Source organism: Eublepharis macularius, chromosome 2, assembly GCF_028583425.1.
Source record: "Eublepharis macularius isolate TG4126 chromosome 2, MPM_Emac_v1.0, whole genome shotgun sequence".
Taxonomy (NCBI): Eukaryota; Metazoa; Chordata; class Lepidosauria; order Squamata; family Eublepharidae; genus Eublepharis; species Eublepharis macularius.
Genome location: NC_072791.1, coordinates 34004473 through 34029974, shown reverse-complemented (window position 1 = coordinate 34029974; position 25502 = coordinate 34004473). Strand labels below are relative to the sequence as shown.

The following is a 25502-nucleotide window of genomic DNA, read 5'->3' as shown; positions in this document are numbered from 1 at the left end:
TTCAAAAGTTTTTGAAAGTTGATATATTTGTTATTGTTATGATAATCAATAGACTCTTATGGCTGATATTGAAACAGAAGTAAACTACAGAATGTCTCTTGGTGGGGCATAGTGTGCAGTGTGGCTTGGATCAAGAAAGCAGAGCAGAGGTCACAGAATAAATATCTGTTGCTATTCACGGCTTCCTGCAGCCTCCAATACATGACCTACTCCCCAGCCACACTTGAGCACCTCGTGACTCTTGGAGAGTAGCACAGGATATGGTGTAGTTGGGTTGCAGCGGGAAGGGCAATTCTTGTGCAATTGTAGCATGGGTTTGCACAGAGGTGGTATATGTGGTATCCACTGCTTTCCCCTTCCCACTACAGTGCATTCTATACAATTGCCCAGGGTCTCTTGATGTTTGGAAATTGCTTTTCAGTGGTTCAGGTGGCTGCAGCAAAAAGGAGAAGGCACCAGAGATCTGATATGCAAGCTCCGTTTTGCTCCGAGTTCTTTGGATCTAAGCCTATAGGCAGAATTTCTTGTGCTGTTGTTTGGAAAAAGCAAATACCAGCATTGTCACAGAATAGAATTTAATTTGGCAGCTACTCTTTGGTTACTGGACTATAGTAAACAAGTGTAATGTTGCAGTTCTGCAATACAGCATTCAAGCTTTTCATGTTTATCTTGCAGCATATGGCTAAGCCCTTTATATCCAAAGCTACCCCCTGGAGCTCCTGGGTCTGCTGGTGAATCCCGTACCAATTTTAAGTCTGATCTGATCAGCTACTTGATGTCTTACAAATCTTTGGCTCTCAATGAATGGATTGAAGTAATCAAGCAACATGATCTTTCAGAGACAAGGTACATACTTTGGGCTATAAGTTACTTCTAAAAATAATTGTGTAAATTTAGTTTTGTTCTTTGTGAATATGTATTACTAGGGAACTTCAGGTAAGAATTCCTCCAGGATCGAAGTTGCTCTGAGTGAACATAGTGAACAACGAGATCACTAGGTTCTCTTTAGTTCCTACTTCGAAATAGGGTTTTTTGTGTGAAGAGGTATTATTTATATAAAACACTTATATGCTGCATTTCTTCCCAAATAGGTTCCCCAAGGCAGCAAATATCAGATTTTAAAACATTAAAATAAGATTTTAAATATCTATAAAAATACAATAAAATATAGACATATAAACAAACACACACATAACAAGGGAGGAGAGCTAATAAGGGTTTACTGATCCAGAGGAGTTAGCTGTGTAGCAAAATAAAAAAGAGTCCAGTAACAGACAAACGAGTCTTCCTGAGGAGGGAGTTCCAAAGTTTCAGGGCCCTGATCAAGAAGGCCCTTTCCCAAGTTCCTCCCCATCTAGCCTCAGATGACGGAGGCACCTGAAGTAAGGCATCCAAAGATGACTGGAGAGGACAGGTAGGTTCATATGGATATTGTCCTGTAATATGCTATTCCGCTGCCCCCGTCTATGGACTTGACTGTGTCCTTGTGGACAACATGACTGGCAGTAGAAACAGAGAGGAGGAAACACAAATCACAGAGCCTTTTCCCATGTTAGAAGTGTAGACAGCATTGGGAGGGAACTTAAGATCATCTCAGCCTTTGGCACGGACTCTGTGATTGAATTATTTCTATTTTTGGCTCTTCAGAGTAATCCGTTTAGATCTCTTATGCCTTTTATCGTATCTGAAAAGACTTTAACATTTAAAAAGTCAAATTATTAACAAGGTAAATTATGTATATTTTGGTCCCATAATTTTAAAGTGAAAGAACATAGAAAATATTTACACACTGAAACTTCCTTGACAGTAGTAGTATAAAAATTGTTATGACCTGCATGATAGAATTCAGAATTGCACATGCTCAGTAGAAACTAGCGTTTATAATAATTCTTGGTTACTTGATCACTTAAAGTGGTAAAGGGAGAACAGGAATTGAATTTAATTCGCAATGAATAAATGGAGATAAATCTCACAAAAAGATTCAAAGTAAGTCCTTGGATGTCTGCATTATGGTCTAGCTGCTGCTCTTCCATAAAGTACATATAATGGCCTTCTGAGATTTTAAAGTCGACTAGAAAATATTTTTTCTTTAAAGCAGAATAGCTGCCTGCAAATGCATAAATGGAAGCAGTTAATGAATCTACACATGCTGAAAATCAGTCAGTTTTAAAGGATTTTTCAAGCAGCTGTGGAGTAAGCCTAGGAACTGGGTATCCTTAATTTCTAGAGAACCTCTTGACATCTTTCCTATTCCAATGTGTGTAGGGTATAATACAGTTTTTTTGCCAAAAAGAAGGAACTCCATTGAAGAGGCATAGTAAGGTAAATAAATTAAGATCTGGCAAAAATAGAAAAGGGTGCCACAGTGAAATGTAGATTTATTGAATTAGATAATAACATAAAATTTGATTTTTATATTGCCCTTCAGGACAACTTAATGTCCACTCAGAGTGAGTTACAAAGTGTGGTGTTATTATCCTCACAACAATCACCCTGTGAGGTGGGTGGGGCTGAGAGAGCTCTGAGAGAGCTGTAACAAATCCAAGGTCACCCAGCTGGCTTCAAGCAGAGCAGTGGGGAATCAAACCCAGTTCTCCAGATTAGAGTCCTGCCGCTCTTAACCACTACACCAGACTTGCTGCCGCTCTTAACCACTACACCAAAAAGATGGCAAATAGTTCTGGAAAGACAGGATTGCCTGAGCACAATGGCCTATGAATGCTTTCAGGAACAGAACTAAAAAGACATTAAATGAGAATGGTGGCTTTCCTCAAAAAGTACCTTTTGCTTTGTATCTAGAACAGTTCAACTAGAACTGTAAGCAATAGCAGCTAGGGGTGTGTATTATGAAATTTCCAGGCTGAAAATATTTTATTTTATTTATGTCATTTATAGTACAGAAGAATCACGGTTTCCAGTTGCTACTGTGGTTTTCTGGAAAAGTAACACAAATCTTGGGATGCTTGGGAAAGCCCCTCCCCCCCAATCTCTTTTTTTTCCCCGTGTTTGATTGCTTACAATCAGCTGTGGGATCGGGGGGGGCAGTTTTCTGTAAAGGAAGCCGCCTTGAAAGAAAACAAGTAACAGAGGGAAAAAAATATAGCTAGTCGCTGTGACAGTAAAAAAATGAAATTAATGTGGACAGATTTTTTTTTAAAAAATGCTAGTGGATGTCTGGTGCACTCCTGACAGACTGCTGCTTGACCACAGTTTCGCACCCATAGGTATCAGTTGACAGAAATCAGAGGTCTGTAAAATCAAGCCTCTTTGTTCAATCTTTAAATTTAGGGAGTCTTTAGACTGTGTTCTGTGCAAATTTAATGCTGTTAGCTTTATAAACAGCTGTCCCAGACCATTGAATACATTCTCCATTAAATATAATGGTCCCCAAAATCCAGAAAACCCTCCCCAAACCCATATTTGAATCCTGAACCAGTAAAGTCCTATCTGAAAATAAGCAATCACAGTAAACCCCCTCCCTCAATCCCAGATCTGAAAATATAACAAAAATTTTCTTAGAGCACACCCCTAATAACAACTTTGAAATAATTTTCCTCTGCCTCTCTTTATACCTCTCCAGTGTACATTAACAACATAATCTGATGAAATTACCCTACTGTAGAAATATCCTTCATGACATTTTGCGTGTTTTTTGTTTAGAGTATATCTTCTTGGGTCCACTCCCGGCCGATTCCAAAACACTGAAAAAGAAAAATGGGGTCATCTCAGACTAAGAAAGGTATCGGATGTTGATGTCCCGTTGTCTTTTCCTCCATGTGCTGCTATCCTGACCACTTCCCCAACAATTCTGCAACTCTGCAAATAATTTGCCAGGAATATCCCAGTACTACATGGACAGAGACAGAAATTGCATTCCCAGTTGGAAGTGCCAAGGGCAGAGTTAATTTTTGCACTGAATATTGAAGAAATAATGTGATTTTTGGCATGAATGACAAAACTCATATGTAATGACAAACCCTGATTTGCTGTGGGAACAAGCCTGCACAGTCTTTCTCTCATCATACTTAGGAATGGGTAGGGAGATTTGTTACAGGGTCTAAATCAAACAGTGATTTGTTCTCCCCCCTTCCCCACCACCATTTCCAAACCACATCCAGGTTTGAAACACAAAGAACAAAGCATTGTGATGTGAACATTACAGCAAACTAGTTTGTCATGGAAGCATGTAATCGGCAAAAGTCTGTGGTTATTGGGGAGGGGAGACTTGCCCCCTCCCAACCAATGAGAGGCTGTGTGTTGGAAATCCCAAAAACTAGGGAAGGGAATAATGAGGTCTTGGTATGCTGCCCACCATCTGTGTTAAACTTTACTGTGCAGGATGAATGCAGAAACAGTCTGTGCATGTGTCAAAATCTTGGAGATCAAACTGTGTGAACTGTCCAAAAGAAGAATCTATGGGAAATGACATTAACTCTTGCTTGGTCTTGAGGCTAGCTTTGATAACAAGTTTTAGAACATATGCAGAGTGCATAAAACTCCAGAAGCCACTCGGTACTAACAATATGTTTTCCTTATGTCCTCATATTTTGCAGATTCCATGCTGGGAAAACAATTTCCTGGCTTTGAGGGGCGTAGCTCAGAATGGGCCAGTGGCATAGGGGAAGGGGGAAGGGTGTGCCTCCCCCCATGCTATTTTCCTGATTGACACAGCTCCAGGGGAGGTCTGATGGGGTACATACAAATACCCAGTAGAGCAAATTGGGGGGGGGCATAAAACCCTCTAAAAAGTCTGCCAAGAAAACGTTGTGATGCAACGTCCCCCCATGGGTCAGTAATGACTTGATGTTTGCACAGGGGACTACCTTTACCTTTTTACCTTGTAATGTGTAGCTAGGTCCTTAGTTTATTCAGGAACTTAATTTTAAAAAATAAAGGAATGGGGATTCTAAGAAGACGCTGGGTTAGGAGTCAAGGCGCCTATCCTTGGACAAAAGACAAACTTAAAATATACTCTTAGGTCAAATCTGAAGACCTGATAGTTGGTTCCTGTTGCTTAATTTCTCATTGGCATAAAGTTCCTCCTCTGAACACCTCTACTGTGGAATTGCATTGTGTGTGGCTGTTCTACAATATATCCTGAATAAATAACTCATGTAAATAGCTCTGTATTCCAGTGCTTGAGCTGATCTCTGCATGTACACATACATGGGTTGCTTAGCCAGCTGATTGCATTGCTACATTTTATGGCTCTGGCTTATGCTTCACAAAGACTCACATAAACAGGGAAATTGTGAGGAGAGGTTGTTTAGAGGATTCCTAAAATCACCACAGGGCCTCACAAATGGAAGGGACCGCACTGGTATTGACAAATATTGCAGTTGCAGTGTTTCGTCAGATATTTTTTTTCCTTCCATGCCACTAAGACTGATTAATGAAAACGTTAGTCCGAGACTCGGTATAGTTTGAGTAGTTCATATTTACTGAGTGCTCCATTTACTGGGCCATTGACTCTAGTGAACAGACCTACTCTTGTCCTGAATTCCAAAACGGTTAAGCAGTGAGAGGACCCCATTCGCAGAAGGAGTGCTGTACTTCACAAAGAAATCAGTAGTTTCCCCCCTTCTTAAAATAGAAAATTTTGATACACTGCTGTACTAAATTTTGATGTCAGACAGCTTTGAAAAGATTATATGCCTATCTTACTTTTTTCCAGCTGAGGAAAAAAGACAATTGATACAGGGTGAAGTGACAGAAAGAGACAGTGGGCCTCAAATGAACATTCAGCCCCAGAACCTCTCATAGGTTTACGAAGGGTATGACTGTGAGCTGTCAGTCACACCCCTGGGATCTGTGGATCTGGATGTTCACAGCTCTCCGTGTGTGTGTGTGTGTGCGCGCTTGCACATATACATGTATGTATATATACATATATATATATACACACACACCCTACTATTAGCTCATGTACCTACAGGAGCACTAGCCCGTGGAAGGTTATGCCACAATAAATTAGTCCGGTAGTTCAAGACCAGTGGTTGATTGATATTCAAGAAGAAGGAAATCTGGAATCATGAAATACCCTACCTGGTCAATTTACACATTCAGCATAGTTTGATGTGCTAAACTTATGATTTTTTGTTTTTATTTTTCTCTGAACAGCTTTTAAGAGATCATGCGACACAGGTACCTGATGAAGATTCTTGGCCGGTAATAGGACAGTTCTCAAGTATTGGATCCCTGGGAGCTAATCGGTCCAAATGGCTGTGCTCAGAGTTTAGACAAACTTTGGTCACTCTAGGAAACAGTGCGAAGTCTCCAACAGATCAGGAGGTTCCCATTCATCTGGTATGGATTATTTTTTGTACTTTTGTTAAGAAAATATAGAAAAGCAATTTGCTGCATATTGACATGTTTATTCAAATCTTGCTTTAAAAATATTTTGTTTCAAATTCTTCAATTAAAAGTTAACTTCCCTAATTTATTTCAAGATTCTGGGTGCAATTTAGAGGAGAGTGGTTTGATGAATTCAGCAGGATCTGAGCAGGACTAATTTTCTCTAAAATTATTCTCATCATGTTGTAGCATTTGCCTCTGTACAGATATTCCTAGATTCCTTCCCTTTGACTGTTTAACAAGCTGTAGCTTTTTTCTCCTACATTTCTGCAAATCAAAACTGTTGAACGCTGGATTCGGTTTCGTTTTCTCAGCCATGCCGGACGCTCCTCTCGGCTGGTCCGGGAGGAAACGACCGGGCACCCTGACCGGGCGGCTGATCCGCAAGGATTAGCCCCCAGGACTCCCAGGGAGGGAGCCAGGGTCCGGGACGCGGCGGGAAGAACTCCCCGAAATCAATGCGGGGGGGGAATTGCCCGTTTGTCCCTATGGAGGCCGGCAGATGTGCGCGGCGCCTCGAGTGCCGCCGGGCAACGAGAAACGGCAAGTAAAAGAAACAGGCGGAAGCCTGTAAACAAGCGAATCCCTTCTGTTTTACAAGCGTCTGTGAAGGAGAGGTTCATCTGAAGAAGACTCGCTCTTCCCCTTCGTTGAGTTCCAGAATTTTGTTGGCGCCCCCCCCCCCCAAAAATGGCAGCAAGGAAGCAAAGTCCCGCTCTCGGTAAGTCAATCTCGGCTACTTTGAAGGGGGAGTCGCTCGAAGAGTTGGTGCGCAGGGCGGTGGTGGAAGCCATAAAACCCTTTGTTGACAAGCTGAACGAAACTGATCAAAGGGTGGGCTTAATTGAAAGCGAGGTGAAAACCATTAAGGCAGCAGCGGGGGGGGCAGAAAAGTCTGCTCTGGAAAGTGCGTCACTTGTGAAGGCTACAAAAAAGGAGCTGAAGTTGGTGGAGAACCAGCTGATCGGGCTACAGGTGGAACGAACGCAGACAATTTTGCGTCTCCAAAACGTGAAAGAGGAGGAAAATGAGGATCTGTGGGATTTGGTCTCGGAACTACTGGCGACACCCGCGAGGACGACTAAAGAAGAGGTTAAAAGCGCCATTTTGGAGGTCCGTCGGGCTTCTTCAAAATATGCAACAAAGCGACAGTTGCCTCGTGAGATCATTATTGACTTTTCATCTAAAAAGATTCGGGACACCATCCTATATAACTCATACAATGCGGATTTGGACTTTATGGGTTTGAAAGTCAAGATCTTGAAGGACGTTCCATTTCTAGTCCGGAAACGGCGTTTTAAATATAAAAAGTTTGCAGCTCTTCTGAGGGACCATGGAATAAAGTACAAATGGTTATTCCCGGAAGGAATATGGTTCAGATATAAAGATCAGGCCTATAAGATATTATCAGAAGATCAACTAAAGGATTTTGAGAATAAAAACCCAGAACTCTGCTGCACCGAGAACGAAGAAAAGGAGGAGCCGGAGGGGGGGGGAGGAGGAGGAGGAGAGCACCGCAACAGCGGTTGCACAGAGAGAATTGCGTCCGGGACCTAGAAGGGGGAGGAAAGTTTAATCAGAATTTGAAATGTTTATTCTCTGTATGATTAACCACTCCATCATTATTCTATGGAGCTATTTTTGTATTATGACAGTATGAAGGGAAACATTGAAGTGTAGTGTTTAGTGTTTGTAGTTCATTCCCCCCCCCTTTTTTTTTTCCACCCCCATTTGTCCCTTCCCTCTCCCCTTTCCTTGTGATAGTCTGGTGTAGTGTTTTGTAGTTATGAAAATAAAAAAAATTATAAAAAAAAAAAAACTGTTGAACGCTACTAAAGTTTTCCAGTCATTTTTGAGATCAATCGTCATGTTGCACACCTTCTAAGTTCAGAAGAGTGGCTGCATTAATCTGTTGGATCAAAAATAAACAAGAATCTTGTACTTGCAAACCAACAGTTTTACTCTAGTATTAAATTTTGTGGGGTGGAGCTCACTTCAGATGCAATGTGGTTCCTCACTATGTAGAAGCTTGATGTAGAAGGCAGGTGGGCAGTGCAGGGAAAGCAGAACAGGTTCAAGAAATGTAGGCAGTATGGTGAAATGTAATGATGTAAAATGAATTCTCATTAAGAAAATATAGAGACCATTGACTAAACTTGTGATAGAAGTGGGATACCAATCTTAGCTTGCTGGAATAAAATGTTGTTAGTCTTTAAAGTGCCACAAGATTTCTGTTTATTTTTGCAACACTGAAAAGTACTAGAACTGTTGGCTAAGGTGGATTTTTTACAGCTAACTTGCTTTGTTTTTTAGATATATCCCACTGTGGACAATGTAAGACAAAGTTTGGAAGGTTATCGAGGTAAAAAAACCCACATTTTTTTTGTGTATAGCATCCAAAGCTGGCGGCTAAATGTTTACAGTAAATGAGTGTTTTCTTGGAAATAGTTTTTAAACAGTATGTGTCATTACTATGCGAATGATTTATTTACAAGTCTTCAGCGTCTAGCATTGTTGTTAAATTCAGCCTAAAAATATATTTCCAATTGGAGGAGGTTTGACTAAATCACACTCATGCTTGTGTTCAGAGTTCAGGTCTCAGAATTTCAGGGGATACCTTCCAAATATGGCCATAATACTGAATACAAATAATCAGTTTTGATCAGATGGTACAGGATTGAGCTCATCAAGGGTTAGCTCCAGCAAAGAACGGAGTCTGCTTGATCCTTGAACTAGGTGAGCTGTGTTTTGAGAACGAGTCTCCTCCTCCTGTAGGTTTCCTCCCTTGGCCTAAGCAAGGTTGCCTGGGTGTGTCTGTCCTTTGAGACTCACTCTCACTGAGCTACCATTTTACAGCAGATGCTATTGAATTATATTAACTTGCACCCTCTGCCCTGAAAAGGTATTGGGATCTGTGTGGGCTGTATTAATTCCTTTTGTGTATATAGCTGGATTTTCAGTAATAGACAACAGTGCTACAATGTGCAAGATTTCTAAAAATCTATAAATTGACCCTGTACTTTGGGCTCATATTGTGCTCTGCCCAGCCTTTTCTCTTGCTGCCTTTGATTTGTGGAGGGTGGGATGGCGTTCTGTGTTTTGTGTGTGTTCTTTTTATTTCTTGCGCTGCCGAGATCTGCTATAAAGGCGTGTGCTGCTTCAGTCTAGTGCAAATGCGCAATGGCATCCATCTCTGAAATCTGAAGAACTGTTTTTCTATGGTAGGTGACAGAACCTTTTCCAGATGATGCCTAAAATCAATTAGATCCCTAGATCTCAGACATGATTTTTTTTTGCTTTTTCTGATTATAAGAACTCTTGAGGTCTGAATCCAGATCTTCTACTTTGTTAGAGACAGTATCCCGTTTTGAGAGGAGAAGTTTTAGCACAAGTCTTTAGTTTTTCCATTCATTCTCCTTAGTCAGATAGCCCCCACTTCTGTCCATGAGACATACGGGTTTGACCAGGTATTCACTCAGAAGTACATCACTTACATTTCTAAAATAGCTAACAATGGCTAGACTTTTGTTTTCTGGATTCAGTTTCAGAAGCTTATGCGAAATCTACTACCTATTTATTAAGGTTTATATCCAAACACCTTAAAGTGTAGCACTGAATTAAGGTACGACATCAGTTTTTAGGCTGTTTCCCAAATGAATCCTGCCATAAGCCTGAAACAATCACTCGTCACTAGGTGGGTATGAGAGCTCCCCACTGGGGAGCCTGCTGTTTGTCCCCTATGTTAAGTACGGCCCCTCCAACTCATTAAACAGCAAAATGGCATCTTAAGACCTACTCATATACTTTGAAGAACAGGAGGCAACTTTTATGTTTTCATTCTGTATGCGCTTCTGCACAAGATTGGCTTCCACCAATATTGTCAAATTGTCGTGCACTATTATACTCTTTTCATAAGCATATATGCAGCAAAGACAGAACACTCATTGAATGTGTATGCTCTTGTAATGTGAACCAGGTCCTTTTGTTGTCACTTTTATTTAGAATTCTTTTCAGTTTACTGTTTCATCTTGATTTGGCTTGATGCACTGCAAACTCCATTTGACATAATTGGGTAGAATCTGCATATAGAATAGTCATTTAAAAGGCTGAAGTGTAAACCATTTGCAAAATCCCTACTAAATCTTTTTTGTGGTGGTGGTGGTGATGCTGAGGAAAGCTGGATTGTTGTTTTTTTTTAAGGGAATATATTGTGGTAAAATGTAATTCACCATTCTATTATTTAATGAGATTCCATTTCAGTGGCACATTTAGCTATGACTAAGTGATACTGTCTTTCTCTTGAAGCTGGGGGCTCTATTTCATACAGTACAGAGATTGCACAAAAACAGCGTTGGCTCCACTCTTACTTCCAGTAAGTGTAATAATCTGTTTGTGACTCATGGCATTTTAAACTTTGAAGGCCAATTAAATTTGTGAGAGATGTATGTTCCTTTAAAAGTCTCTTTGGATTTTGTGTAAATTGAAATTGCATATACTTCTTCAAAAATTGAAATCTCAAATTTTCTTCTAACCTGTTGATTTATGAAAACCGAAGCACAAGAGATATTTTGCATTGTAAATCACCCTAAGGATGGTGGGTACAGGAACAGATTTGATTTCCTCTTGGGTATTTTGTATATTTTAAAAAATGCCCTCTTAAGTGTATGAAAATGAAGAACTTGTATCTATCCCTGGAAGGATAAAAAATTAGTAAATTATGGCCTGGACCAAAAGAACTGTGTCTGTATGCATTTAGGTGCATGTGTGTGCTTGATATGATTGACAATTTCTCCGTGCTGCATTCCTCTGTCCCATATCTTCAAGGGAGGCCTTTCTGGAGTAAGGGGGGGCACAAGGGGCTGTATTGGGATGAAACGAGGAAAGGCGTTGGTGGCTGTTTTTTTCTCTTTCATGTGAAGCATCCCTTTGTTGAAATTAATAAAAATCACTTCTAGTCGTGGTTGGCCATCTGAAGATAATGTAGATTTGAACCTTCATTATATGTGGCTTCACCCTTCATCTTCTTTTTTTTTTTTTAACTTGAGCAAATGGTCAGCTGAAACTTCAGGTCGTAGCCATGCCATGCCTCACATTAAGACTTACACGAGAGTGTCTCCAGATTTCCAAAAAGTTGCCTGGTTTTTAGTTACAAGGTAAGCCTCCTGTTAATAGGCAAGCTCTCTTTTTTTCCCCCTTCCCCTGCAAGGATACTTCAAAGATCGCTTAGTGGCCTCTTCATTTCACACCATATAAAGATTAAAAATCTCCACGAGGCCATTGGAGATTTTTATTTCCCTGATTCCTCTTTTTTAATTCCATAAATGAAGCCTTGCCTTTATTGTTCCAGTCTGGATAATCAGGATTGGCCTCCAATTGCAGCCACAAAAATCTGAAAACTAGAATTCTTTGAGACCATGTTGCGCACTGACAGCTTATTTACATAGGAACCATTTATTACATGTTTATCCCAACCATTCATGAAAGAGCTTGGGGTGACGTATGTCTTCACGCTCTCTCTTTATCCTAAGATCAGTCCTATGAAGTAGGTTACCCAATGAGCTTTCTGGCAGTGTTAGGATTTGAACCCAGGTCTTCCTGGAATATAGTCCAACACTGAAATCACTACATAGACTTCTGCTATGAACAGCCACAGGTGTATTTCAAACAGAATTGTCATCTTTCTCCCTGCAGTGCCAATCTTTCCAAGGCTGCTTGGGGAGCATTTGAAAAAAATGGTGCCCAGCTGATGATCCGATCGTATGAGCTAGGAGTCCTCTTCTTGCCTTCCGAATTTGTGAGTCCATTTGTGTCCCATATTTAGTACATGGTAAGAGGGCAAAAGGCCTTGAGGTTTTTCTCATGTAAGAAAATCAGATTGGATCCCAACCACGTTTTCTGCTGATGAAAGAGGAAAAAGGGATTGGGGTGTGTAAAGGGAAAAAATGGTAAAATGGAAGCAGCTCTGAGGCAAGCCTGCCTAATTTAACTCGATGCAGCAGTTTACAAAAAGCTCTCTTCTTTTTGAGAATCTCATTGGCCGGTGAAGGAGAGCTCTTGCAAGGATCGGCCACTCACTCCCCCCTTCCTATCCCCTTCTGCCTCTGCCTCCCCCCCTGAATCTGATTTAAAAAGGCAGGAATTAGTGTTTCCTTGCTGTTCTTTAGTAAAGAAAGAGCCCAGCCACAATTTTTGACATTTATTGAGATTTACCAAATAAATTCAGTAAACTTAAATTTGGTATTACCAAATTTGGTATTACCAAATTTAAATCTGTAATGCCTTTTAACTTCAGTAATACCGAATCAGGTAAAAGTCGGTATTTTTATCCGAATACAGAACCCAAATCGCACAACCCTAGAAGGGATTGCCTTGACCACCTAGACAAGCTGTGGCGGGAATCATGAGAACTGCGGGTACAAAAGCCTTGTGTCGGGTGCTGCAGTAGGGAAGAGTAACAGCGTGAGATGCAGTGAAAAAGCTGGCAGGATCCAGCCCATCATTGGTTACCAGGCATGTTCAGTTAAAAAGCAAGGTCTTTCATCTTCAGAAATTAAAGAAAATTTGAGAATAGTTTGAATTTCAAACTTAATTTGTGGTGTAGTCAGAGCCATTTTTACCAATGGGCAAGAGGGCAGTTGTGCAGAGACAACTTCTGCAACAGAGACAAGCTTTATATGCATGATAGATGTGTGATTAAAAGAAACACCCAGCCTCCTTTAGCTCATCTTAAAATGTGTTTATATGTGGCAAAGGAAGATATAGATGCAAGTGAATGACGAAAATTGAACATGAGGATGAACGCCTAACAACAAATGAACGTCATTTTCCCCATAGCCCAGTTGAATTTTGGGGTGTGTGCATTCATGAAGCACCTCCACTTGTGGGTGGAGAGACAGTGGATTATTATTATTGTTGTTGTTGTTGGTGGTGGTGGTGGTGGTGGTGGTGATGATGATGATGATAGTCTGCCTTTCTCAGTGAATCAAGGCAGATCACACAGTGCAGGTCAATGTGATCAACAGCTAGGATATTCAGTGAGTAATACAATCGAGTACGGGTTGCAGAAACTTGCAAACTGCCTTGCCTGCAAATTCTACTCTCTTTGGCCATTTCCGCACACATTGAATAATGCGCTTTCAATGCACTTTAGCAATCCTTTGGAAGTGGATTTTCCACACATGGAAAAGCAGTTCCAAATGTTCACTAAAGAGTATTGAAAGTGGATTATCCAACGTGTGTGGAAGCAGCCCTGGTTTGGCATCCACTCCCCTTTGAAATGGCCAGCAGCAGCAAGTTACCTGTTAAAGATGAAGGGGAGGAGACTTCAGCATCCTTTCATAGCAAGGGCAGAGGAAAGAAAGCTTGTTCAAATGCCACCCTTTGGCCCACACTACCCTTCCTGCAAGTTCTACTGTCTGCCACCTCTGGTGTCAGTTCCTCTCTGCACTTGCACATGCAGGACTCTGGATCGCAGCCTTTAAGGCATCATCAGCCAAAGTTCATCTGCAGCACAAGTGCCTCTAGAGGGATCAGGTCAGCTTGAACATGATTAAAAGTTACAAAACCAGTACAATTTCTGGGTTTCTTAAGGTACAGAAAATTGTTCAATTGGATTTCTTAACCTATAAACACAGCTACAAAGCAGAAAACACTGTGTTTCTGCTTATGTAATAATGTGTTCTGCATTGTTCCACATGTTAGGTTTAATTCTTATTCTTCATTCAGACAACAGCTCAGTTTCAAATTTCTGCAAAACTAGTGATACTACATTTCTTACTAGATTAATTGTCCTATCGAGTATATTGAATTACATTGTGTAATCCATCTTGAGTCTTTGTAAGAAAGGTGGACTATAAATAACATCAATCAATCACTGGAACAGCATGGTGCAATAGGTGTAACAAAAGCCATCTTTGCTGTCCTATCTGTTCTCTGATTAAAGGAAGCAAAATAATATCGCTTGAATGTAAGGCCATGTTTCTCTGCATTTTGTCACAGGGCTTGGATACAGGCTTTTTCCAAGTAAAGAAGAACCTGCTTTCTGATGAGCCAGCATCATCGTTTCCTGTACCTTATGATTTACCTCCAGAGAAGTATGAAAGCAAAGGTAAGGCATCCTTCTCAGTTGCAGAAAACAAATTGAATAATTCCTGCTCGGCTATGAAGCTTCGGCTACGAAAATTATCTCTCTGGGCATATTACCGTGTAGTTTTAATGTGTATTTTAAAATGTATATTCTGCCTTTCATAACTTCAAGACAGCTTTCAATCAACAACCCTTAAAAATCCTATAACCTCCTACTAACAAAACATTGCCTCAAAGACACTTTCAGCACATCAAGACTTCATGTTGTTTGCTTCTGGATGTAGGGCTGGCTAACAGGTTGGGCGGCTCCTCCGGAGAAGAGTAGCACAAAAATGTAGCGAACAAATATTAGACATTCGGTCTTGGGCTTTTCTGTAACCTGGGCAGCACACTCACCCCTGTGTGTTCTATTAGAGATCCTGTGTGCTTTCAGCAGAAAACGCAAAAACCAAAACGATACCAGTCGGAACAAGCAATAACATCATCATAGACAGCCACTCCCACAGCAGCCCAAGCAACTCTGCCTCCCGCAGTTACATTTTGGACAACAATTCCACAGTACTTATGCACACACAAAAAGCGCACCAGTTTGTCAATGGTTAAAATGTCGTCATGGTTCTACAGAACTTATACCACATGTTCTGCTATCCCACACGACGCATAAGTATGCTCCCAGGAATAGACAACACTTCTCAGGGCACAGCAGTTAGGATGATTGCATGTAGAGCCCAGGACCTTCTCAAGAAAAGGGTTTGGATGCCACTGCGACATGAAATTATTCCACATGCATGCAGTATTGACATCACCTGTCACATTTCTATTGATTTCTGTGGCACTTAGTGTAAGGCAGCTTCATATGTTCCATATGTGAGAGAAAAGGGGAAAAAGGAGCCATGTGGAAGAATATGTTCTGCAACCGCCAGTTCAAAAGAGGCAGTACTGTCTGCTGACTGGCAGCTCTAGAAAAGAGCAACGCAATGAGAAACTAGATGGATTAGATGTCCATCTGTAGAAGATGGAAAATCACACTTCTTAGGTGTCCCAGTGATCATTTTAGTGAAGGGAGAAGCCGTGGGAAGAGCCTCTCACACTTGATAGAATAAGTCCCTGATTCAGACCCCCGGGCACTTCCCATTTTGCTTAGCCCTTTTCATCCCATTCAGCAGTGCCTCCCATCACGTTGATTTGGTTGTTATCTCAGTAGACCATGTTGGCTATCTCACCCATCCTTCATATCCTGTGAACCCCACTGGGTGGTTCCTTGTGCCGGGGTCCCCAGGGTAGGGAGTTAGGAGGACAGGGAGCTGCTGGGATTCTCTCTTTAGCACTCGCTAGAGATACAGTGGCAAGATCATGGGTTAGATGTAGACCCTTCACTTTGGGTGTTGTGATGAATGACCCACTCCTTTTAAAGTGTGCGCCTTCCATGAGCAGAGCTGAGCTGAGCAACAAGGAGGAGGGTGATTCTTGTCATGAGAACAAGCACAGCTTGATAGAAGGGAAGCAGTGGCAATGTCAAATACTAACAGATGGCCTCCCACTGGTCACTGCTGCGACAGACCCTGTTGTGGAGGCCTTCATGCCACTGACCGGGGAACATCCTTTTCTCTGTGCATGTATGGCAGCTGCTTGGTTGTTTGTTAAGAGGCAAGAGGATAGCTGGGCTTGTGCCAGACTTTAAGAGACCCTCAGCAAGATGCTTCCTGGTGACCCCTCAGTGCATCCGCTCTCAAGCATGTGGGTACAGCTCCTCCTAGAAACCTTTAAATGGGAAAAGTTGCTTGTGAGTGAAGAAGAATTATGAGGTCAGTTCAGTGTCTCTGAACTGCAGAGAAAGAAAGCACTTTGTGGCCATGAAGGTGATTGCCAATTACACCTTGGGGTGACCGAAGGGCAGAGGGGAAGAAATGTGGGTGACCATAAAATATGACTCCTGATAAGGGCTCTTCCTTCCCAGTCAGCCTCCCCTTTTGGATGTGTGGGGTACTTTGTTCTAACAGCCCCAGTTGCAGCAGTGGAATTGAGGGTCCTGGTGGATGTTCATGTCAAAACCAGAGACCTGAATAATTGGAGAACTCACATCACTTGGGCAACTGCCCTTCCTGTGTTGGTTGGCTATTTAGTGATGGAGTTGGGCAAAAGGGCACTTTGCACAGAGTCCCCTTTTATGCTTCCATAATTTTCTATGTATAGGGACAGAGACAGGCAGCCCCTTGCTACATGAGTTGTTTCCTCACTAAGGTCCATTATTCTGTAAGAGGAGAGCAGCCATCTGGGACTCTGTATTGGCTCCAGTTGGAGTAGTTAACTTGCTGTGCCCCCTTTTCAAGTGTAATATCTCAAGTTAGCTATGGTTCAGACTTCTACCACTCTTCAACCCTGACCAACTTCCCTCCTTGCTCTGACAGAGCGCCACTGGAGCTAGATATTGGGAATGGCCGTGTCCTGGTAGCCCGGCAGTGGTGTAATTTTTATTTTCACTGGCATGGCTTCATACTCCACCAGAAACCTTGCCTTTGTGGCAAGTGTGCAACAAGAGCAGGATTGTACTGAAAGTCCCCTTTGCAGTAGTCGTCCTGTTTACCTATGTGCTCTGCTAACTAAATGAAGCGGTACTTGATGCAGGCTGCCCAGATCTGAGTCTTAAAGATGGATAAGTCATCTTCATGTCCTAGTTATGAGAGAAGCTGCTTGGAACCCAGTCCCTCCCTCCCTTTGTAATGGAAAAATTTGCAAATCCACATGTTCAGAAGTTGATCGGTCACGGCTTTGTCTGATTAAAACACAACAAATTGCTACATTTGCAGGGGACATAGGTTTTTTTACTTCCTATTATGTGCTTTTTCATAGGGTTTTCCCCCCTTCTTTGCGGTACCTGATAGTCAAACGTCTCGTTGATCATTGTGAAGTAGATTAATATACTTAAGTATTAAATGATACAGCAATTTTGTCAGTGGCTGTAACATTTTTGACAGGATGCAGGCAAATGGAAACCATTGTTCCATTCCCTTTTCTTTCAGTTGCGATTTCAGCCTTTCATTGTTCACATGGTAATTCTGATGGTGGCTGGGGTTTCAAAGGCTGGTGAATGTAAACGGAAAAATCCCAGAGTGTTTTAAGAGATTCTTTTCAAGGAAAAGCTTTGATTCTGGCTCTACCTGTTCTTTCTCTCTCTTCTCTCCCCCCACCCATGCCTAAAAAAACAAAAGTACATGTAGAAGTCCAATAGCCCAAAGATTTTAGCTGAAGAAAAACATTTGGTTGGTTGGTAGGTAGCCATCTCCCTGCCTTTCTCATTGAGGCTCAAGGCAGATTACAAAATAAAGAAATGGGGCAGCCATACAGCATACAACATCCAGGGAACCATGCAGTTCGGCTGGGATTACAGAATTAGTAAGCAGTGCAAATCACAACTACTTAGGCAAGATATAGTGGATTTATAATGCAGTAAAAGAAGATGATACTTAGAACAATCGGTGCAATTGACTGCAGTCCTGTTCCATTATAAAGATGGCCACCTGGACTGCTCCACTTCACTACAGTTCTATAAAAATGTCCAACCCAGCATATGCAAAAACTCAGGACTACTTCAAAAGCAATAATGATTTTTAGAAGGCATCATGGAGATCTGTCTTTGCTGTATGTAAATCCTCTGCTTCTCCTCCATCCACCCAAATATACTTGTCTGTTACATATCTGCTAGCATCCTTGCCTATGAAAATATAGAACCTGAGTACAGTTGCCAGCCTCCAGGTGGGGCTAGAATTACAGCTGATGCCCAGCCTACAGAAATCAATTCCCCTACAGAAACTAGGGTGGACTGTATGGCTCAGTGCCCTGCCGATCCCTCCCTGGGCTCTACATCCAAACTTCTATGAATTTCCCATCCTGACATTGGCAACTGTAGTCTGAGACATTACACTTCTTTGTAAAACTCTTTAAATTATACTGCTGAAAAGTATGAAATAACTCTGGAAAATCAGAAGTTTGTGGGAAGAAAAAGCCCTGATTACAAACCTATTAAAAAGATGTTTAACCAGATCTTTTAAGTTCCCTCTCCCAAACTCCATTAGTAAGGAAGCATAGCATTTAAACTATGCGTGTTAATGTATTTCAATTTATTTGTAAATCTTCAAGAAAGAGCTTAGTCTGTTAGCTGCATTCTCTTGTATATTAAAATAAGGCCCTTTTCATGGCAAAAAACATACAGTAATTTGCTATTGAGCAGATTCCATTTTCCTGGTCTGTGCTGCATGTAATGTACTTCAGTGTGGATTACTGATAATTTTTCCAGATTGCAGATTTCTCAGCATTTCTGGCATGTTATGTGCTGGGAGTCTGGTGTTGCTAAGCTGGTGTCACTTGGCTTTCTGTATGTGGCACAGCATTACCTATAATGCCTGAAGAACTAGAAGCAAGCCTTGTCAAAAACGAGCCTCTAAGCACTGCTTGGTAGGACCTGGGAAAGCTTGCACTGTGTACCCATTTCCTTCTGGCTTTTTCTGAGGCACTTTGCCTGGGGAAGTGCTCTACCCTTCCTCCCCTGCCCATCATCTCCACACCTCAGAAGGCAGAGATACTAAATGAAAATAGGAATGCCAGAATTGTTGGGTTAGTTGCTAACTGTGGACAAAGAATTCAAGTACAGGCCTTGAGCCTGGATAAATTAACTTAAACAGATTTTAGGATAATAAGCCAAAAGTTTCTGTATTATTGCCACTCTGTTGTTAAGCTCTTCTAGTGAGTTTTCATATTGTACCAAATCATATAAATCGCTGCATGCTGTGCAGAAATTAAAAAATAAAACAGCTGCCCACAGGCTTGCAATCCAACAGAGAAGCATCATAGCTGTAAATGCACTGCCAAGTCCTGTCCTCTCCAGGCTCAGCAAAGAAAGCCTTTCCATGTTCCTACTCTCTCATTTCACCAACGTGGGATTTTCAATGCCCTTAAGGTACCGGTAGCCTTTGTAGTGCTGCAGGTTAGAGCATGTAGCTTGGCTAAGAGAAGCCCAATCTTAAGTTGCTGCTTATCGATATGAAGGCAGCGAATGGTCTTAAGGCAGAACAACCTGGCCATTGAGGGGCCAGGAGAACTCACAGATCTGAGTTTTTAACGTGTTTTATTACATTTTATTTATCAGAAGAAGGGCAAAGAAAGAATGAAAAGCATTTATGATATGAGACTGTTAAGTGTTAGAAGCCAGAGCGCTCTTATTTTCCAAAGCTTCCCCCCCTTACATTTTTGTGTGGTGCACTGGTATGAGAAGTAGGTTTATTAAGACACAATGTAGCTGGAGGCTTTGGAAGAGAGACAAGTAATGGAAACCCAGTATCAAACAACGAATACAGTTTATACAATGGTACCATACTGACACTATTGGTACTTTTCTGTAAGATGAGCAAGCCACTAACTATGTAGCTCTTTCCCTGCATGTTTTAAATTGACCCTGGCTCAGGAATCAGAATGCAGTGTACTTTGTATACATTGTACATAATTCACCCCGCCCCCGGCTGATGTCCTGTTCTTTTCTTTCTCCTTTCTTTGACTTTTTGTTTTTTGCTGAGACTCAAAATTAGATCATCTTTGAGTAAGAAATAGCTTGGCAATTATACTACCCGTTCTTCGACCACAACCCAGGGCTTTATTAATGGACAAAACAGATTGATACTCATTGTTTGCCTCTTCTGCCTGATGATGATTCTGCTGCAGAAATATGAAGAGACTTTATGTCCTTGTTCATACAGTAGATACAAAGTGACAGTGGGCCCAGTTCCTAGCCAAGGCTGAAGGAGCTTAGTGCAAGGTTACAGAGAGCACTGCATGCTGCAGCATCAACACTTTCTCTCTACACCAGTTTTTGTATGTCGTTGTGCTTTAGTAAGGCAATCCCCTGTTCTTTTGGGAAGTAAAACAGGAGGTGGTGATAAGAGCTCCATCTTGCAGATAAAGGAACCGTGGCCACTTTCAGCTGCTTTTCTTCTCTTCTTGCATCAGGTCGCTGCTGAATCCCATCGTTGCTGCTCTCTGCTACAAGACCATCCCCCCCCCCCCACACACACACTGAGTACATTTTACTTTCTGGCTAATAGCTATTTATTTAGTGCATTTTTATTCCATCCTTCCTCTGTGCAGGTTAGGAAGGTGTAGGTAACACTCGTTGCCTCCTTCTTATCCTCACAAGAACACTGCAAGATCAGTTGGGTAGAAAGAGAATGACTGTTCCATGGTCTAAACAAGATGAATTACATGAGGACGCTCAAGTGAAGGGAGGCGCAAAGTTAGCCGGGAAGCCGAGTTCTGAAAGACAGATCAGAAGGCTCTGTCAGTTTCCCCTCTCTACAGAGCCTTCAGATATCGCTGCTGAGTTTAGTTTAGTTGATTTTTAGCCCGCCCTCCCCATAAGCAGGCTCAGGGCAGGTTACGACAATAATAGAAATACAAGGAATATAACAATAAAATTACAAATCTCAAAAGAGCATAACTTTCAGAATTGAAGATCTCAACAATATAGATTCTGATGTCCCAAGATGGGGCCCCTTCACAGTTCTCTGCCCACCAAACATAAAAAAAAGAGGGAGGTGCGAGTTGATATTGCTCTGTGACATCACATGTGTGGGGGGGGGCAGATCACTATATAGATGACTGTATAGCCGCCCCCCCCTGACAGGAGACCAGTAGGGAGGCTCATTTAATGGTCCTAATGCCGGCCTCAACCACATGCCTGGTGGAACATCTCTGTTTTGTAGGCCTGCTGAAAGGATACAAGATCTTGGCGGGCCCAAGTATCCTCCAACAGAGAGTTCCACCGGGTTGGGGCCAGGACCAAAAATGCCCTGGCCCAGGTCGAGGCCAGGCAAGCCTCTCTGGGGTCAAGGACCACCAGTAGATGTTTAGCTGCTGATCTAAGTGCTCTCCAGGGTATATACAGGGAGAGAGAGTCCCTCGGGTATGCTGGTCCCAGTCTGTTTAGGGGTTTATGGGTTAAAACCCAAACCTTGAACCTGATCCGGAACTCTATGGGGAGCCAGTGTAGCTGCTGCAAGATTGGAGTGATGTGTGCCGTGTATGGAACGCCCATCAGGACACCTGCAGCAGCATTCTGAACCCGCTGTAGTTTCCGGGTCGGACTCAAAGGAAGCCCTGCGTAGAGCAAGTTATAGTAGTTCAACCTGGAGGTGACCGTTACATGAATCACTGTCGTTAGGTCATGGGTTGAGAGAGGGGCAAGCTGCCTGGCCTCCAGAAGATGGAAAAAAGCAAACCGGGTAACTGCTGCGACCTGGGCCTCCATTGATAGAGAGGAGTCCAGCATTACACCAAGACTCCTGACCAATGGGATGGGCACAAGTGGTGCCCCATCAAAGGGCAGGAGCTGGATCCCCACATCCAACACCCCACGGCTCAAGTACAGGACCTCTGTCTTCAGCGGGTTTGTTTATTTCCTCGCTTCCCCAAAGCCTCTGTCAGTTTCACTTCCTCTTCTGGGAGCTGAAGAGGATTAAACCCTCTGAGCAGCTATATTTGCAGGCTCTGTAGAGAGGGAAATTGACAAAGCTTTCTGATCTGCCCTTTAGAACTCGGCTTCCCAACTAACATTGTACCTCCCTTCACTTGAGCGTGGTCGTAAGCTGCAGTGCTGCAGCCCAAGCTCTGCTCATGTGCTGAGTTCGATCCTGGTGGAAGCCGGGTTCAGGTAGCCGGCTCAAGGTTGACTCAGGTTGACACAGCCTCAGCCTTCCATCCTTCCAAGGTCGGTAAAATGAGTTTCGTGGGAGTAAAGTGTAGATGACTGGGGAAGGGAACGTCTGCCAAGAAAACGTCGTGATGCGATGTCCCTCCATGGGTCAGTAATGACTTGGTGCTTGCACAGGGGGACTACCTTTACCTTTTTACCTATATCCCACCCTACCAGCAAACAGGATCAGGGCGGCTCACCACAATAAAAGAATAATAGAGCTTTAAAAACCACAACAGAACTACAAAAATTAAAAATCATAAGATCCAAAAGTTAAAGGCATCAAAATCAAGCAGCAAAACTGCAATATAAACAACCACAGGTGTAGGCATGATGCAGCATCCAGGGTGGCAGGGTATGAATCACAGCAGTTGGTGGGGCAGAACGCCAGCCCCTCAACCAAAGGCCCAGCAGAACATCTCCGACATACAGGCCCCGCAGAACTGTAACAGATCCTGCAGGACCTGGATCTCCAATGGGAGTATGTTCCACCAGGCTGGAGCCAGAGCCAAAGAGGCCCTAGCCCTGGTGGAGGCCAAGTGAACATCCCTTGAGCCAGGGACCACTGTAAGTGCTTATTTGCAGAGCATAAGGCCCTGCGGGGAACACATTGGGAGAGACGGTCTCCCCTGGGGCCTAGTCCAGCATGCTCATTGTTACACCACACTGGCTCTGTCATTGACAGGGCCGTCTTTTGAATTAAGCAACACCTTCTGGGTATGCTGAGACTTGGGGGGAGGATCCTTCAATCCGCTTCTCCCCAATGTCAGCACAGCAGAGAGACATGGACCCTTCCCATTCGTATTCACGTCTAGTTCCTCTTTCCTTTCAGTCATGTTCTTGCTCTATTTTGTAAAGATTTATACACTGCTTCTAAGATATAAATAGGGTTTCAAGACAGTTTACATGTATTAAAATGTTGTAAAATCAATACAAAACATTAAAACAGCCATCCAAGAAGCAGCTTCCTTGCTTCCAAAGGCTCATGTAAAATAAAACAATTTTCATCCACTTATGGAAGATTGCAGATGAGCTGTTAGCATGGGGAATAAACAACTGGCACATAAATGGAGAACCCCGACAGAGACACTTCTGAAAGGGGGAAGCTGGAGGGTCCCTTAGCTGGCATATCAAAGTGAGTGGATGCAATTACACACCGAGATTAGAAGTGTCCCTTGTGTGTTCAGTTTCCTGTGGCTGTAATAACATTCTCCCAACTCTCCCCATGCATCCTTTTCCTCCCTCAAAACATAACTCTTAACACATTCTTTCCTTCACAGCTTTCTCTCCTTAATCTTCCCCCCACCCCAGTCTTTGCTACTGTTTTATCCATCTCTTGCTGGGCCTGCTCTCACTCCACTTTTGTCTTCTCCACCTCATTCCTGTTACATTTGTGTATGGAACGTGGTGCATGAAACCATCATCCAGAGGAAAATTCTGCTGCCTGGAGTGAGAAAAATCTGGTAATTTATCCTTTCTGCATGCCATTTCATGCCAAACCTTCCTTCAGATTGAATGCTTTGCCTTCTGTACCTGGTTTTACTTAACTACCCCATTCTCTGGACCTCCAGCCTGTGAAGGGCACAAATGCCCATTCTTGTCTGGACAATGGAGGTTCCTCTCTCCATAATTTCAGGCCCCTCCCCAATTACAGGTAGGGATTGGAGAAAGGTACGTAGGTGGCTCAAAAAGAGACTCCTAGTAGGCAAGCCCCACTACTGCAATGAATGGATTTGGTAAGTGTTGCTTAGGCAGCATACTGAAGCTGTCCAGGATTGGACAGCTTCAGGATTGGTGACACTGAGAGATCTCTGTCTTTTGGTGCTACACCTCTGAAGATGCCAGTCACAGCTGCTGGCGAAACGTCAGGAACTACAACGCCAAGACCACGGCTATACAGCCTGGAAAATCCACAACAACCATCGTTCTCCTGCCGTGAAAGCCTTCGACAATACATTGTCCAGGATTGTTTTCTACAGTTGTAGGTAGTAGGGATTTTCCAAAAAGTTAAAACTGAGTTTCTAGGAATTCCAACAGACTGTGATTAAGTCATCCTAGCTTTTGTATGTGTATCAAATAGTCCACTGATGAAATAATACTTGTTTGCTGTGACTGTGTGCTCCAGCATCAAATTCTTCTGTACAAGGATGATACACAAGAAACAAAGTCCTTGTGTTTTGTTATGAGGCCATAAAGACAAATTCATCCAATTTTGCAGTATCTGTTAGAAGGTACTGAAAATAATCTACTTAATGTTTTGTAGTAGCAGAGCCCCCTAGCTGAAGGTCATCTAGTTGGGGAAACAGGAAATAAAAATCATGAAACAAATGTGTAACTCCTGCATTATATTTAGAATTATAAGCCTAATTGCATGTCAGTCAGCAACTTTTATACTGGTGATACAATCAGCCCTGAGTTATTTTCTTTCCATTGCAGATCATCCATGGATTTGGGACATTCCTTATACTGGAGCGCTGGACACACATGGAAATACGTGGGTTCCTAAATGAAGTTTAAGTTTCTGCTGAAACTTCATCATCTATTACTGAATCCACTAACTAAGACTGAAGGGAGGGTGGTTTCTATAATACAGATATATACACAGATTAAAGCTGTTCCTTTAAAGAAATAATTTTAGATTGAAAGCCTTTTTGGGAAACAATATTAGCTATGTAACTACTTCGAAATACAGTGCTTTTAAAACTACATTTTATAAACTTTAAAAGACTCAGGTGAATGATGTCAGAAAGCTTTCTTCATAAATCAGCATGAATATATTCAGCATGTTTCCTAGGAATAGTAGCCCCAATGAAAGGAAACTTGTATACAGTTTGAAATAAAGTGAATAAAAGTGCTTGGTTACATTTGTCATTAAAAGATGAACTCTGGGGTTTCGTTTGAGCGGTTGTTGCCTCTATTATAAAAGAAAGAGTTCTGCTATAAATGGTGGTACTTGTTACATAATGCTTTTCAGTGGAGACATTACGTTCTATACTGCCGTTTCATTTCATTCTTCCTGTATATTTCTCCAAGGCTAAAATACTGTCAGAAGCACACAGAGTAAATAAGATGGCTTGTTGCTATGGAAGTAACCTAAGGTGCACATCCAACTGCATGTAGAAAGCAAGGAACCAGCAACTGGTTGCTTACATGCCAGAGTCCAGTCTACAGAAACCTCCCATGGGTGGTTGTTGTGGCTGCTCTGGACTCTTTCATAGGTGAAAGTTTTGGATTTAATTGGCACTTTTAAAAACAGAGAAGAGATTAAAGAGAATGCTGGATAGCTTTCATAGCATAACAGCTGGGAGAATATCTTTATTAAAGA

The 25502-nt window shown here is 42.2% G+C and overlaps 1 protein-coding gene across 1 annotated transcript in view; it reads left to right on the top strand.

The window, feature by feature from the left end:
* Positions 1–25030, top strand: part of LOC129325196 (uncharacterized) — a 43751-nt gene extending 18721 nt beyond the window's left edge. The window contains exons 7-15 of the mRNA XM_054972792.1: positions 676–846; positions 3661–3739; positions 6121–6306; positions 8668–8716; positions 10660–10726; positions 11400–11507; positions 12046–12148; positions 14353–14461; positions 24614–25030. Coding sequence (XP_054828767.1) covers positions 676–846; positions 3661–3739; positions 6121–6306; positions 8668–8716; positions 10660–10726; positions 11400–11507; positions 12046–12148; positions 14353–14461; positions 24614–24687 — 946 coding nt within the window. The 3' untranslated portion in view covers positions 24688–25030. The remainder of the gene's footprint in view (positions 1–675; positions 847–3660; positions 3740–6120; positions 6307–8667; positions 8717–10659; positions 10727–11399; positions 11508–12045; positions 12149–14352; positions 14462–24613) is intronic.
* The last annotated feature ends 472 nt before the right edge of the window (positions 25031–25502 follow it).